Genomic DNA, 13225 nt, shown 5'->3' on the forward strand with positions numbered 1-13225 from the left:
AAGTGGTTGAGTCTCCATCCCTGGAGGTATTTAAAGAACGGATAGATACGGTGCTTGAAGACATGGTATAGATGGACTTGGCAGTGATAGGTTAACAGCTGGACTCGATGATCTTAAGGGTCCTTTCCAACCTTGACGATTCTATGATTCTATGATTCTATGTTGTACTGATCAATGGAATTATGCTTGTATAACATTAGTGTGTTGTGGTGCTCCCACTATGTGGCTGTGCTGTTGCTTATAGCAAGCATCGTCAAAAATTGCCTGGTTTAAACCCTGTATTTCAGCACTTAACCTACAGAAATACCATTTACAATTCAATTTATCCTTTGTTAGTAATGAAACCTTAAAAACAAAAAAACAGCAAAAACAAAATCAGGAAAAGGAATTTTTACGACACAAAAAAAGTTTAGTAGGTCTTCAGCTGAGTGACTGGGTACTTGCTAATATTACATCCATGTTGCAGTACCTAGGCAGAACCGCGTGAGCTAATGCTGCGGGGACTCTGTCATTACAAATGAATGTCAGGGAATATATTTATTGGCATTCTGCAGAGATTTTCACAGCAACAAATTGTAGATTGCTTGTTCCAAACATTCACTTAGCTTGGATATTTGCCTAAAATAATTATTATGTTTGGTCAAAGCAGGCATGAGAACACACTATACTTAGAGAATGAATTATTACTAAGAAGATAATAGCATAACTAGTCTGGATGTCTTCTGATTACAGTTCTCTCGAGGTATATGGGTTATGAGTAAGTAGTTGGCAAGCAATAGGAAAAATAAAACATAAAATGAAACTAGCACTATAATAGCTCCATAACTTGCGGGAGGAGGGGAGAAGAGAAAACCCCGCGCTCCCTCCACTGGAAGAATGGAACTCCTTATACTAAGGAATTTATTATCAGATGTTAGCAGGAAACTTCAATCCCTGACATGATGGCACTGGGAAAGACACTTTATAGATTCTTCTCCAGTTTCCACATTTTTCAGCATTTCAAAGGTAGACTTCTCCTACAAGAATAATCTGGTTTCTTAAAACAAAACCCTGGATTGTGAACTCTCCATCAGACTTTTTTTCCGTTTTCCCAAAGGGAAGCCAGATTTCATCAAGGAAAACACCCAGCAGCTGGTACTAAAGTAAATATTTGCTGCCGAGTGCTCAGTGCTTTGGAAAAAATTTATAAATCAGGGCCCAAATAATGTCTCAGTTGCACTAAAAGACATCTGGAGTGATGCCAGAGGGATTGGTGGAGTTACTTCAGCTACCATCAGTGCTCCAAAGCTGCTCACTCAGGTGCCCAAATATGGACCCAGACCCTGAGCTTAGCATCTCATTTCTGAAGAACCGAACTACACAAATTTTTAGCATTTATGTGTGACTGTTACTATGCAAGACTGTTTCAGAAGTCTGGCACAATAAGTAGGTCTACTAGTTTATCAGCTCAGGACTAAAAGCTTCATTCCCAAAGAACGGGGAAAAGCAAAATGACGAGATTCTTCAAAATGTAGCTGTTCTTCGTAAAGCCTGAGCTCCTATGATGGCATCTAGAGGCATTAGAGGACAAGCAACAGGAAACTGTTGGGTTTAGTAACAAAGGTAACAGCAACAGAAGAAAAAAATATCTCTTACCTGCAAAATAGCTGTTATGAAACACAGAAAAAGAGAGCACAGCCCAACACAGCCCAACAGCGAGTATCTGCTTTATACAAACTGTGGGTTCTGAGTTTGGTGTGTATTGCTTTTGGTCTCACTGATCTACCAAAACAATAAACAGCAGCAAATGTGCTAACGAGGCGTTAGCAAGTGCCTTGTTTTAGACACAGCATTTATTCACCAATTGACCCTGTGGCATAAAATTAAAGTAGATGTATGCACTTTTTGTGGAAATGTGGCCATCCCTACATTCCAGCACAACACAACAACTTTAGTTCACAGCACATTTTCTTTCACTTTCTAGCAAAAAACTCAGAATGGGGTTTAGTAAAAAAGAATTATCACTTATGTATCTGTAAGAAGTATCTTGAAATCTTGGGTATTTCTACCTACTAGATTTTCCATTTAAAAATGCCATTTTTTTCCCAAGAGGCTTTACAACTTTCACCATCCTCAGAGCTGCTATATCCAAAGCCAAAAAAAAAAAAATCAGGAAGATATTCTTTTACCTCTTTTTCATTGCCGGTTATCATTTCCCATGTCCCATAGTGGCCTTTCTCCTGCCGGAAGAACTGAATAGCTTCTAAGAACGCCTCGACTTCGTATGTGGTCTGCTTGAGAAAATCTAGAGAAAACAATAAGCAACACAAAGGATTTACCCATAAATAACCTTTAAAAAATAACCATCCTTTTTGATCCATATTCCTCTTCTATGTGCATCTAGCAGTAATGTTTTAAAATCATTTACTAAATCTGAATGTCTGAAGACCTTGGGCTTTCATTAAGATTTAGAAGCGTAATGTTGAACATTGCACATATGAGCTATCACAAGCCACCCCATCTAAGTTCATAAGTTAAACCAACACCAGCAAATGTTAATATGGAGCACATGATACGGTAAGAGTTTTATGGCAGCAAGCCTTGTCTGTGGTAGACTTTGACAAGGCAGTCATTAACATATGAAAGCTCATCCCTTGCCTTTATACCTATGAGCAAGATGGTATATGGGAAAACTTTGACAGCACATACCAGAGCCAAGAGTTGGGAGCTTCTGCTTCTTTAATTTAAGATAAGAATTAAGAATTTAAGGTAATGATAGTCAGCTGATTGTGGCATGTTGTACGCCCTTGATAAATTGCTAAACCCTGAGTTAACGCTCCCCAATAATCTTTTGTTTCCTTTGTTTTATTAAGGATTGTTTCCTTTGTTCTATTAAGGAATTGATGATCAAGATTATTTTTCATGGATGTACAATAAAACAGACCAGGACAAAGTAAACATGGTGCTCATACCAATTAAGCACAAAAACTTCCGACAAAATCATGCTGCTTTCCCTAAATATTTCAGGAATGTTTAACCACAGCTCCGGAGTATCTGGTTATCATCCACAGCTACTGCTGCTAGATGGTAGCTCTTCCCAAGAACAAAGTGGTAGCCTGGGGACACTCTGTTGTACAAATGAGACCACACGGAAAAACCTGAGAAGTGGATGAGCTAGTTTGCTCTTACAAACTCTGGATAACCAGTCCGGCAACAGAAACTACCTCTCAGGCAATTTGTTCTTTCCAAACTGCTAAAGGCTTTCAAGAGAGTTGCAGCCAACACTCTCCTTCACATGAGAGCACAGAAAAACACAGCTAATTAAGACTGCAACAGCAGTTACACAGCAGAACTAGTTTGTCATGATTTGGGGAGAAACAGTCCCTCTGCCTCAAAATGCGGAAAAGCTCCCTAGAGCAATCAGGCTGCTTGACAAACCTGAGTAAGAAAAACCACCACTGAAATACTTCAGGAATTCAAGTGCTGTGTCTTTGCTATAAAACAGAGCTTCAGGATTATTGTGAGGTTTATTATCTTAAGGGAAAAACAAAGCCACGATGGTTTATTGTCCCCTCTTCAAAGTTATCTATTTGCAGCCTTGATCGGCTGAAGTCCTGTCGTGGACACGTTAGGAAGAAAGGAGGGAAGGAGGAGAATGTTAATTCTCTCAAAGGTAAGTATGCTGCTTTAAAAGATACTGATATGTATAAAAAATTGTTATGTGAAGAGTCAGAGAGTAAGTTCTCAAGCCTTGCCTGTCAAGCAAGACACGTCTTTTGACTTGTTCATGAAACTTCTAAAGAGAGAAGCTTTACAGGAGGCTTGCATACATGCCAAGGGCAATACAGGGATTATACAGATTATGGGAAACACAAAGGATTAACTCTACAGTAATGCCTGAAATGTCTCCTCCATGCGATTTGCACAAAAATGAAAGCTACAGAAACCTACAATTAATTTCATCAGTGCTTCACCCTGGCTACTGCTTGAAAACAGCAACGCATAGATTTTATCTACGTGGTGGGCAATGAGGTTTCAGATCTTCTAAGAGCCCAAATGTCAGAATTTGCCCTTTCAGAGTTTCCCCTGGGTGTAATAATTACTTCAGGAAGGTATGTTATGTATACTGAGGTGCAGTAAACACTCTCTCAGTGCCACTCCATAGATACTGTCCCTGTTTTGCAGATATTTGGATGTCCAGAGAGATCACACAATTTCTTCAAGCTCACATGATGACCGAATAAGAGAAAAACAGACAGGTAAAATCCCAACCATACCTTCACTGCTACCTCCATTATTTATAGCATTTTTAACAGCAAGTCACAAACCAGGATGCTAAAATATCAGTAAAAGAGTTGTAAGTCAGGCTGTTCACTGCCAAGAGTACATCTTCTGACAGCAGCTGTAATGAAAGAATGGATTATTCCACCTGAGAAAGTGGTTGGAGTGTTGCATCTGAAAGCTTTTGTCCTCCCAAAATTAAACTCTGAATATTTTGACGAATAGAGGGCTGGGCTTGGCTGGAGGAAAGGAACTGCAGCTCCTGCAGCCCTCTGATCGTGACTCACATGTTTTCCTTCTTCACAGCTGTGCTCCCTCCTAACCAAAAGGGACAACAGACCGTCCAAAGGGCTGGATCTTGGACCTGCTGAGATGATGATGCACCACTGCTGACAAGAGTCTGCCCTCTAAGATCATCAAGTTTTAAACTCCATGCTCAAGGGAGTATTTTCTCTCTGTTCTGACTGTCCCCAACCCTGTAGAGAAGTGGGAAGAAGGTGCTAAGAATCCAAGAGCGATTCACTTGAATAGTTCGGGGGGGGGGGGGGAATATCAAGCTGTAAGTACCATAAAACCCCAATCACGCGTTCTTTCCTATGCCAGTAAACACAGGAGAAAAACACAATTATGGCAGCCTTACTACAAAAACAGCTCAAAGTAGAAAGGAAGCTTTATCCTTCAAGGCTACTACAATTGCTTAATTTAGGCAATTTCATTCTCACTTTCCATAGGAGGAAAAGATTGCATCAGCAATTAGGCACTGAACAACTAGATCCATCCAGTGTTGCACTGTGCAGAAGCTGTTGGCAAGGCACACAAGACAGAGGCGCATTCATGGGATACGGCTCAAGAAAAGGGAATTGTACCCAAGCTGAAAGGAGCTGCGGTGCACATCCTCCAAGATTTCAGCAGGGAAGAGCCAGGGCTTCTGTAAATCAAATCTAGCAGTTTATGAAAAAGCTAGAGGACTGTGGCAGGCTTGGCAGCCAGCTCCATTATGCCATAGCAAAGCAAGGAAAACAATGAATAAGCTGTTGGAGTAGCCCTGCTTGCGTGCAAGAGAGAGGATGGTGCGTGGGAGATGGAAGCACACTCTGCAGCTGCAAACAGGGCAGGTGGTAAACCCCAGTGGTATCAGGAACGATTGTTCATCAGCAGAAAGGACAACGTGTGCTTCACTCTCCTGAACGCCCTCGCAGGGGCTTCCCCTTCAACAAATCTGGCTGGCACCTATCATGAGTGATGCATTTGTCCCCACTGTTTGTAGGAAGTGGAGCATGTTAGGGGAGCTTGGTGCAGAGGTGGTTGTAGGTCATCCTTATCCAACTCCCATAGGAAGCCATAAAGTTTACTGAATGTCCTCCAGCAAAAGGCCGATGAGGCTTCACAGCTACCCAAACTGATGCTACGTGCTTAATCCAGGCTGGTCTGTGCTTGGAAAATCACCCAAGCAGCTTCTCCAGCTGCTAATGAATATAACATCAGCTTATTTGTGGAGAGCAAAACAAAATTCTGTTTGTTCTGTTTCATTTTAAAATAAGAAAACCCACCTAGAGACTCTATCTTTACGTATCCAAGTGTGGAGCCTAATTTTGGCTAACTGGTAAGATATTGCTAACCATAGATTCCTTTTATAAACATAACAGAACAACTGCTATAAAGCTCCTTTTTAAAAGATGGAAGGATATCTGGGAACACCATAACTTTATAAATCTCCCCAAATTTGCATATATCTCAGAGGCACAGCTGAGTTTGTTCAGTACTGCAGAGAGGTGTCTGTAGGAATGAGCTTCCTTGCAGCATATAAACAGTTTAAATCCCTCTTAAAAAAAATAAAATGTTGAACTTTAACTCATCAAAATGATACACAGAGGATCAGCCTACTTGACACCCAGTAAAAGTGCACTTGCACCTGGTGCAAAATTGTTAACTTAGAGGGTCCCCTTCCTAGTTTCAGCTGTATCCGATGTTTCGGCTGCTGTGGGACTTGCAGTCTCCTAACGAGGTGCTGCAGGCTATGAGCTGTGGCCCCTTCTCTGTCACTTGGCAGATGAATGTCTGGTCATACAGGCGAGTAATGAGGAAATCTTCAGACCCAAGTTCCTACGTGCTCTCCCATCCACTGCAGGACAGCTGCACCTTTGTTTGAAGATGCATGTGTCGCTGGCACATTGTTTAAAAGCCCTCGGGAAAGGCTATCTGAAAATTTTTTCTGGCTCATTAACACTTCTTGTGTATGTCTAAAGACAGCAGCAGAAATGAATTGCCCTGGTGAATTCGGACTCATCTGTAGCCATAGATCAACTGGTCTTAACGTCAGTCAAAACACTGGAGACCTCTGTGCAAAAACTTCTATGAATAGGTCTCGTTACCACAGAGGATGAGTGCTGCAGACCTCACTGCCTCCAGCTAAAATTGTGGATTTTCAGCAAATCCAGATAATATGAAATCTGTATTCAAACATTCCAGTTCAAATTTTGTATCTCTATGTACTGCAGACTGCTGCACTGGGTCTCTTGCTGTGCTTTGTAGCAGAAAGCTCAAAACCAGCTGATGTTTAATCGCTCACATGATGATTTCTCTTAATTACGATCAAAGGAAGATGCCTCTTTAACATTACATATCCTAACCTGCCATGCCAGCTGTAAAAAGTGAGTATTTCAATATCCAGTTTAAACTGTGTGCCCCTCTAAACAATAATTGTCATTAATGAAGCTATTCAAACTCATTATTGCAGCATGAAAGAGGCTAAAATGGTCATCAAACACCACGAATGCCAATAGGTGTTTGAAGACAGACGGCATATCATTTACCCCCTTAACAAATGCAATGGCGACAAATCGAGTCTTTATATAGCACCACAGCTCATTTCTATATCGCTCATGCAACCGCATCGAAAAGTCTTTGTTTGGGAAGAGAAGCAAAATGTTTCTCCAGCTCCTGGTGGGACTTCAGTCGGATGCGATAACCAGACAGCAAGAATTTTCCACCTCCCAGAGCTGATGGGGGGTGGTTTTCTCTACTGAGATACCAGTGGTTCACAGTTCCCTTCTGTGTCTTGGCTAGTTCTGCAAACTGGGACTCACTGATTTTTGGATGCAGCAGCAGCATTACCGCATTGAACTGTTTTGAGAGCCAAGGAACTGCAGTCAGGATGTTTTATGATGTGTAAAAACTGAATATGTCATTCTTCAAAACAAACTGAGTGCCCCTATTGCAATCCAGTAAATGTCCTTCTCCCATATGGGCTTTTCTTACAATAAATTTATTACTTTTATTGTTAATAATAGTGAAGGGGTATACTGACTGTGGACAAAGTGCTTTACCAAAGCAAGCTAAACCACTGAGAGTAATCTAAGCTTTTTAGCTGACATTTCACAAAAGGCTGAGGCCCAAAGATGTAGACGAACAAGTGTTAAAACAGAATCCAGAAGTCTGAGCTCAGAGAGCATAGGTTTTAATTAAAGAAATGCTGATTCTGACATAATGCACATCATCTGACTACCAAAACTCGGAAGTTATCCACCCTGGCTTCATCTGTTTCCTGCAGCACTCACATCTACGTGTATGTTCCTGAGCTGGAGAGCTGCCTACAGTTTGGTGAAACATTCTGCATTCAGTGAATGTTATTTTCTATACGGTCCCTGAATTCTTCCTGCAGGTAACTGTAATTGATATTAAAGCAATCTGGCATCCAACAATGGCTGTATTTATAAGAGATGATCATGTAAAGGCCCATAGGTAGGAAAGTAGCCTTGCCTGGCTCTTGCCTACTATCCTCAGTACCTCCATCTTTGGTCAAATATCTCTTCCCAACACAAGCCGCTAACAACCTGTTATGCTTTTTAGTTCCCTCCTACAAGACAGCAGGGCCCATGAATACCTCCTAAATCTTCAAAAACTACAGGCTGACTTTGGTTAAAGAGTGGGGAAGTCAGGAGGACAGTCACTGGAAGGAAATGAAGATCACCGAGGAGTCGAGTTTGGTGGCCTTTCACTGATAGGAAGAATGTTTGTCACTTACTAAAATTTTGGAATATGATAAATCAGTAGAAACTGCATTAAATTTTATGTGATCTCACAATAATATTTCCTTGCTTCCTCATCTATTTGGTGGAAAGCTGGCTCAGGTGAAGGCAGTGCCAAAACATCTATTTTGTAGCTCTTTCTTCCTGATCACCTTATACAGCATTTTCCTGGGACAAGAAAAATCTCTGTACAGATACTGGTGAAGGGCCTTCCTTCTTGTGATGCTACAAATAGATAGTAGGAGGTGAATAAAGCTTAAAAATATTTGGAATTTTAAGTGTCTTATCTTTGGTTTTAGCCGTCTCAAAAGATAGTGCTTCCACCACTGGACACTGTTCCCTTGAGGAACAGATTTCATGCTAAGACATGCAAATTACATTTTTCCTGGTTTTCTTATCCTTCCAAGTGATCCCCCTCTCACCTTGGCATCTGTTTTTTTCAAATATATTTATATTGCTGTTTTTCACCTGCTTTCCATTAAGCATGCTTTTTAATTAAAAATAATTCTAAAAAAGTTCTTTTAAAACAAAAGGTGGTAAAAAAGAAAATACACAACCCTAACCCAGAGGGAGGCTGCTGAAAGAAAAGGCTGCTATTTTCAAGAAGTGTGTCTTCACCATCTAAATACACAGGACATTTCCCTCTCTTGTACTTGTACTTCAAAGAAAGCTATTGCACGCTGCCAGCCACTGAAGGATGTGCGGTGAAGGCAGCTGGAGAACATCAGGGAATAAAAGACATTCCTGAAGTTAAGGAATCACTCTGTCAACCTCCCAACACCACAATTACGGGATGCCCATCAAATAAAAATAAATGAGCACGACAAAGAACGATTTCCCTTTCTAAGAGTGATCTTTGTAGCACAGCTTTCCTGCAACAGCATTGTTTCCAGCATTTCTGGTAATACCTGCCTGGGATTTATTTGCTGTGGGTAAGGACTGTGGTGATTATTGTCTGTTTCTCATACAGTTTCTGTTTAATGATGAGCAACTTTCTACTGTGACGTGTATGAGTAATATCATCACGCAGAGGAAGATGGACAGGACAGAGAATGGCTCAGAGAGAGCAACACCATCCGATAATCACACTGTCAGAAGGCAAAAAGCGACCACCTGTGTTTCCGGCACATTTTAAGAACTGTTCCTTGTAAGATACTACAGAAAATTCATAAGAAAGGCCATGGGCATCAACTCCAAAAAATGAGGTTCTGAAAATTTCTGTCTCCAAAAAATAAGCAAATGGTGCCAACCCAAAGGGGATGGCAGGTAAGAAAATGAGAGTGAATCCATCTGCTTGAAGCTGGGGAGATGAGGCAAGCTCGGGAACTGGACCAAGGAAGAGATAGCTTGCCCACACAGCTACAGCACCTCTAGAAATGATCCTCTGAATAAAAGGACACACTGTTTACTTCTACAAAATGGAGTCCTGTCCATATTATTATCCAAATCGAGAATGAAGTGAAGTATAATGCCCTGCGTCTGAGAAGCATCAACCTCACAGCTCTGATGTTTTCCTGAGAGCAATGTACTATCATATTATTCATAGATCATGTGGTATAAAGCTGCTAACCACTAACAGAAGCTAGATGAGGTCATTTCCAAACAGGATACAACCCTGCAATAATACAGGGGTATTTATAGCAAATGAAGTTTTGCAGCACAAGTTCCGTCTGAGACCATCAAACCAACATACAGCGGGTTTAACTATTTAGTTAGCAGCACGCAATGCCTGTATTAAAGCTGTTCAAAGCAGCATGAGACAGATTACAAAGTACCTCCCTCTGCTGCGACCAGCAACTTCATGTTTCATAGTCTAAAACATGAGTGCACTGTATAAACACACACAAAGTATCACAGTATCATTTATCTCTGACGATTTCCAAGCACTTTCCAAACCAGCTACCATATTCCTGGTGCAGGCGAGAATTTTTCTGCTGCTGAACTTGGAAGCTGGAGCCCAAATACAACCTTACACCTGCACAAATGAGTATCTTCACGGCTCCTAAAATAGGCTCGGGTGGTGGGCACAAGGCAGCGTCTCTTCTGCAACACCCCATGCTTGGTAATATATAAGAAAAGGAGAATCAGCCCAAGGCGTGGAGGTGAGAGGTAGGAAGAACGTAATCACAATTAGGATTTTAGCACATTAATCATCTTGGTGTTTCAGAATGAATATACCTCCTACAGACTGAAAATCCTAACTACAGTATAGGCAAGTACACTTACTGGAAAAGCAAAAGCCACGTTGAATGAAGGAAATGATGTTGCAGAACAAACACATCCCAGAAAGAGGAAAAACAGCCTTATATTAAGCAAAATATTCTAAATTATACAAAAAAGTGTATGACCTAAAACATTTCATGGGTTTTGCAGCACCCCACAAGCTTCATCAAAGATATTTATAGCAAAATGGTTCTGAATGTTATGACAGCATTAATATTTCTATGGAAGTTTGCACACCAGTTTTGAAAAGTCCAATTGAACCTTGGCTATCTATCTAGTGAAAGACCAGCCATGGTCTCAGCCACTCATGTGGATCACAGGAGAACTGATCTTATTAACCACAAAGTGATTTAATTAATCAAAGTGCAGCAGCTGCAGTGAGAGAAGCCAAGACACAAGTCGCAGGCTTGAGTCAGGCAGGCGACGGGCTGAATACTCTGTCTTCATTTGTACCTTTTCCCACCCCCAAATTATCAGGCAAACTTTCAAAAAGGTCTTGCTTTCATCCCAGTGTAGAAGGACATTTTTCTTTAACATCAAAAAAAGCAATCCCCTCCTCAGTTCTACTTTAATTGGTCCTTCTGCATGTCATCTGAAAAAGGCAACATGAAAATCCTTTTCTTCAGCTGCCCTCTCTGGAGAAGAAATGCCAACCTGTTTGCAACATGAAGACTAAAAAATCTTTCCAAAGTCCTATTTGGACTCGTGACAGCTGCTTTGCTCTGTATATGGAGATACATAGTCTTCAGCTTAAGTATTTAATGTCATCTTCTCAACCTTTATCAACGCTTCAGTAATTATTTTGAATTATAGTCCAAGAGTTGGTAAGCCCTACATGTACAATATACATGTAACAAAGGAAAGCTAGAAATAATTATGAGAAAAACACCTGCCAGCTAAACTTAAGAGTTGAAAAAGGAAATGTGGACACAGCTAATGGCAACCCTAAAAGCCAGAGATGGAGAAAAAAAACCTGAAGCTGTCCTAGTTGTTGTGACGTAGCCAAGCTGTCACAGAATGATCTGCATGAGCGTACATTTTGTATTTCTCTCTTACCTAATGTATTTCTTTATTGTACTTCTTTAATGTATTTTTTTTCTCTATTTTTTTTTGTTATTTATGGTGAAATTGGAGATGACAGGATATGGTTTTGAAAGTCCCTTAGCTTCCTGTGTCATGAGCGGGATTATCAAGATAAGGATGTGAAATCAAACCAGATGAAAGAAAATAAAATTATGAAGTGAAACTCCACGTCTTCCAGAATTAGCTAGTTGTATTTTCCTTCTCATCATGCAGACCTCCCTCTATCCCAGCACGAAGTGGTTGGGCTTCTTCACTTTTAACAACGAATACCAAGTGAAACACAATAGCTGGTAACCTCATATAGGAAATGAGAAGACCTCCTAAAAGAACAAAAAATTAAATAAGCGTTCAGAAGAAACTTCAGTCTGATTTTCAGGCCATACAAATGTAAAGGATTAAAAACTGAAGAATGGGAAATATTAGAGCATTGTGAATATTTTGAGCATTTCCCTCATCATGGCCATTCTGGGACTGACAGCACTTCCCCATTGGGGGTTAGGTGGCCATTTCAGCAGCAAATTTTCCCCAAAATTTGAGGTGTGCAGTTCTTGCCATTTCGCTAAGAAAATGGGGATGGAGAGGGAACCAGAGTAAGTCCAAGCCGTAGATGAAAGTGGAGGGATCATAGAGATAAAGGCAAACCAATGAATCGCATGCTACAGCCCACATCTAAACTGGGAGTAGCGGTTTAGGAAATTGGAGGAAAAAATGAAGCCATTTCCTTCCACACTCCACTTCAACTCAAGCACAGCTTCTCTAAAAGCCTGAGAAGTTTTAAAAGCTAAGTATAACATAAAATCCTACACTGTTGAAGGTCTGACCTCCACAGATGCTTAAGAAGAACAGACTCTCTGGAAGTACCAGTGAATGGTCAGCAGCTCCTCCCTATCAACCTAAGAAAAACTCAATTAAGGCAAAACTTAGGGAGGGAAAGTTTAAAAATAATATTATGGGCAGAAAATTCTCCTTCTTGCTGCCCCTTCTGTCAGGAAGTTGATATGAAAGTGGCATTAGGATATATATTTTTTGTCACGTGCTGTTATTCTCCTGAATTAATTATGAATCATCAATACTGAAAACAATATAGTAATACATTTTAATAATGTAGGATCTTTAGATATACAAAAAATTTGAATGCAGTGAACAATACTAATTATTTACTAAAGCCAATAAGGCCACATGTAGTACACTGTAAATGCGTCCCAGCTAAGATCACATCAGAAAACAAGAATTCTCCAGTAACCCTTGAAACTGCATCTTTTACAAGAGCTATGTTTTGTCTTGACACATCTGTCATTTGAAACATTTATTTTTCAGTTTTACTAAAACAGCGAAGGCTACATAGATCACCCTGGGAAAATACGGCAAATGTCCTACAGCATAAGGCACAGACTAGCAAAGCAAACAGTGAAAATCTAATTGTGTAGCCCTGTACCCAGGGAACTGTACGTTCTTCTCTGTATGTGGAATTATCTTTATCAAGAGCCATCACTAGGTTGTATTACTCTACACCACCATATTTTATTACTGACTCCTCTGTATCTGTTGGCTTGCTCTTCTGCAAAGAACATTTTTTGGCTGACCTGTTCTACATTTAGAGCCCTCCCCTCAACGTTATCTTTCTATACGCA

The 13225-nt window shown here is 40.5% G+C and overlaps 1 protein-coding gene across 1 annotated transcript in view; it reads right to left on the bottom strand.

The window, feature by feature from the left end:
- NIBAN1 (niban apoptosis regulator 1) overlaps positions 1-13225 on the bottom strand; it is a 69925-nt gene that overhangs the window by 17273 nt on the left and 39427 nt on the right. The window contains exon 6 of the mRNA XM_082311721.1: positions 2169-2284. Coding sequence (XP_082167847.1) covers positions 2169-2284 — 116 coding nt within the window. The remainder of the gene's footprint in view (positions 1-2168; positions 2285-13225) is intronic.

This window comes from Platalea leucorodia, assembly GCF_965183815.1.
Source record: "Platalea leucorodia genome assembly, chromosome: 5".
In the NCBI taxonomy this organism is placed as follows: domain Eukaryota; kingdom Metazoa; phylum Chordata; class Aves; order Pelecaniformes; family Threskiornithidae; genus Platalea; species Platalea leucorodia.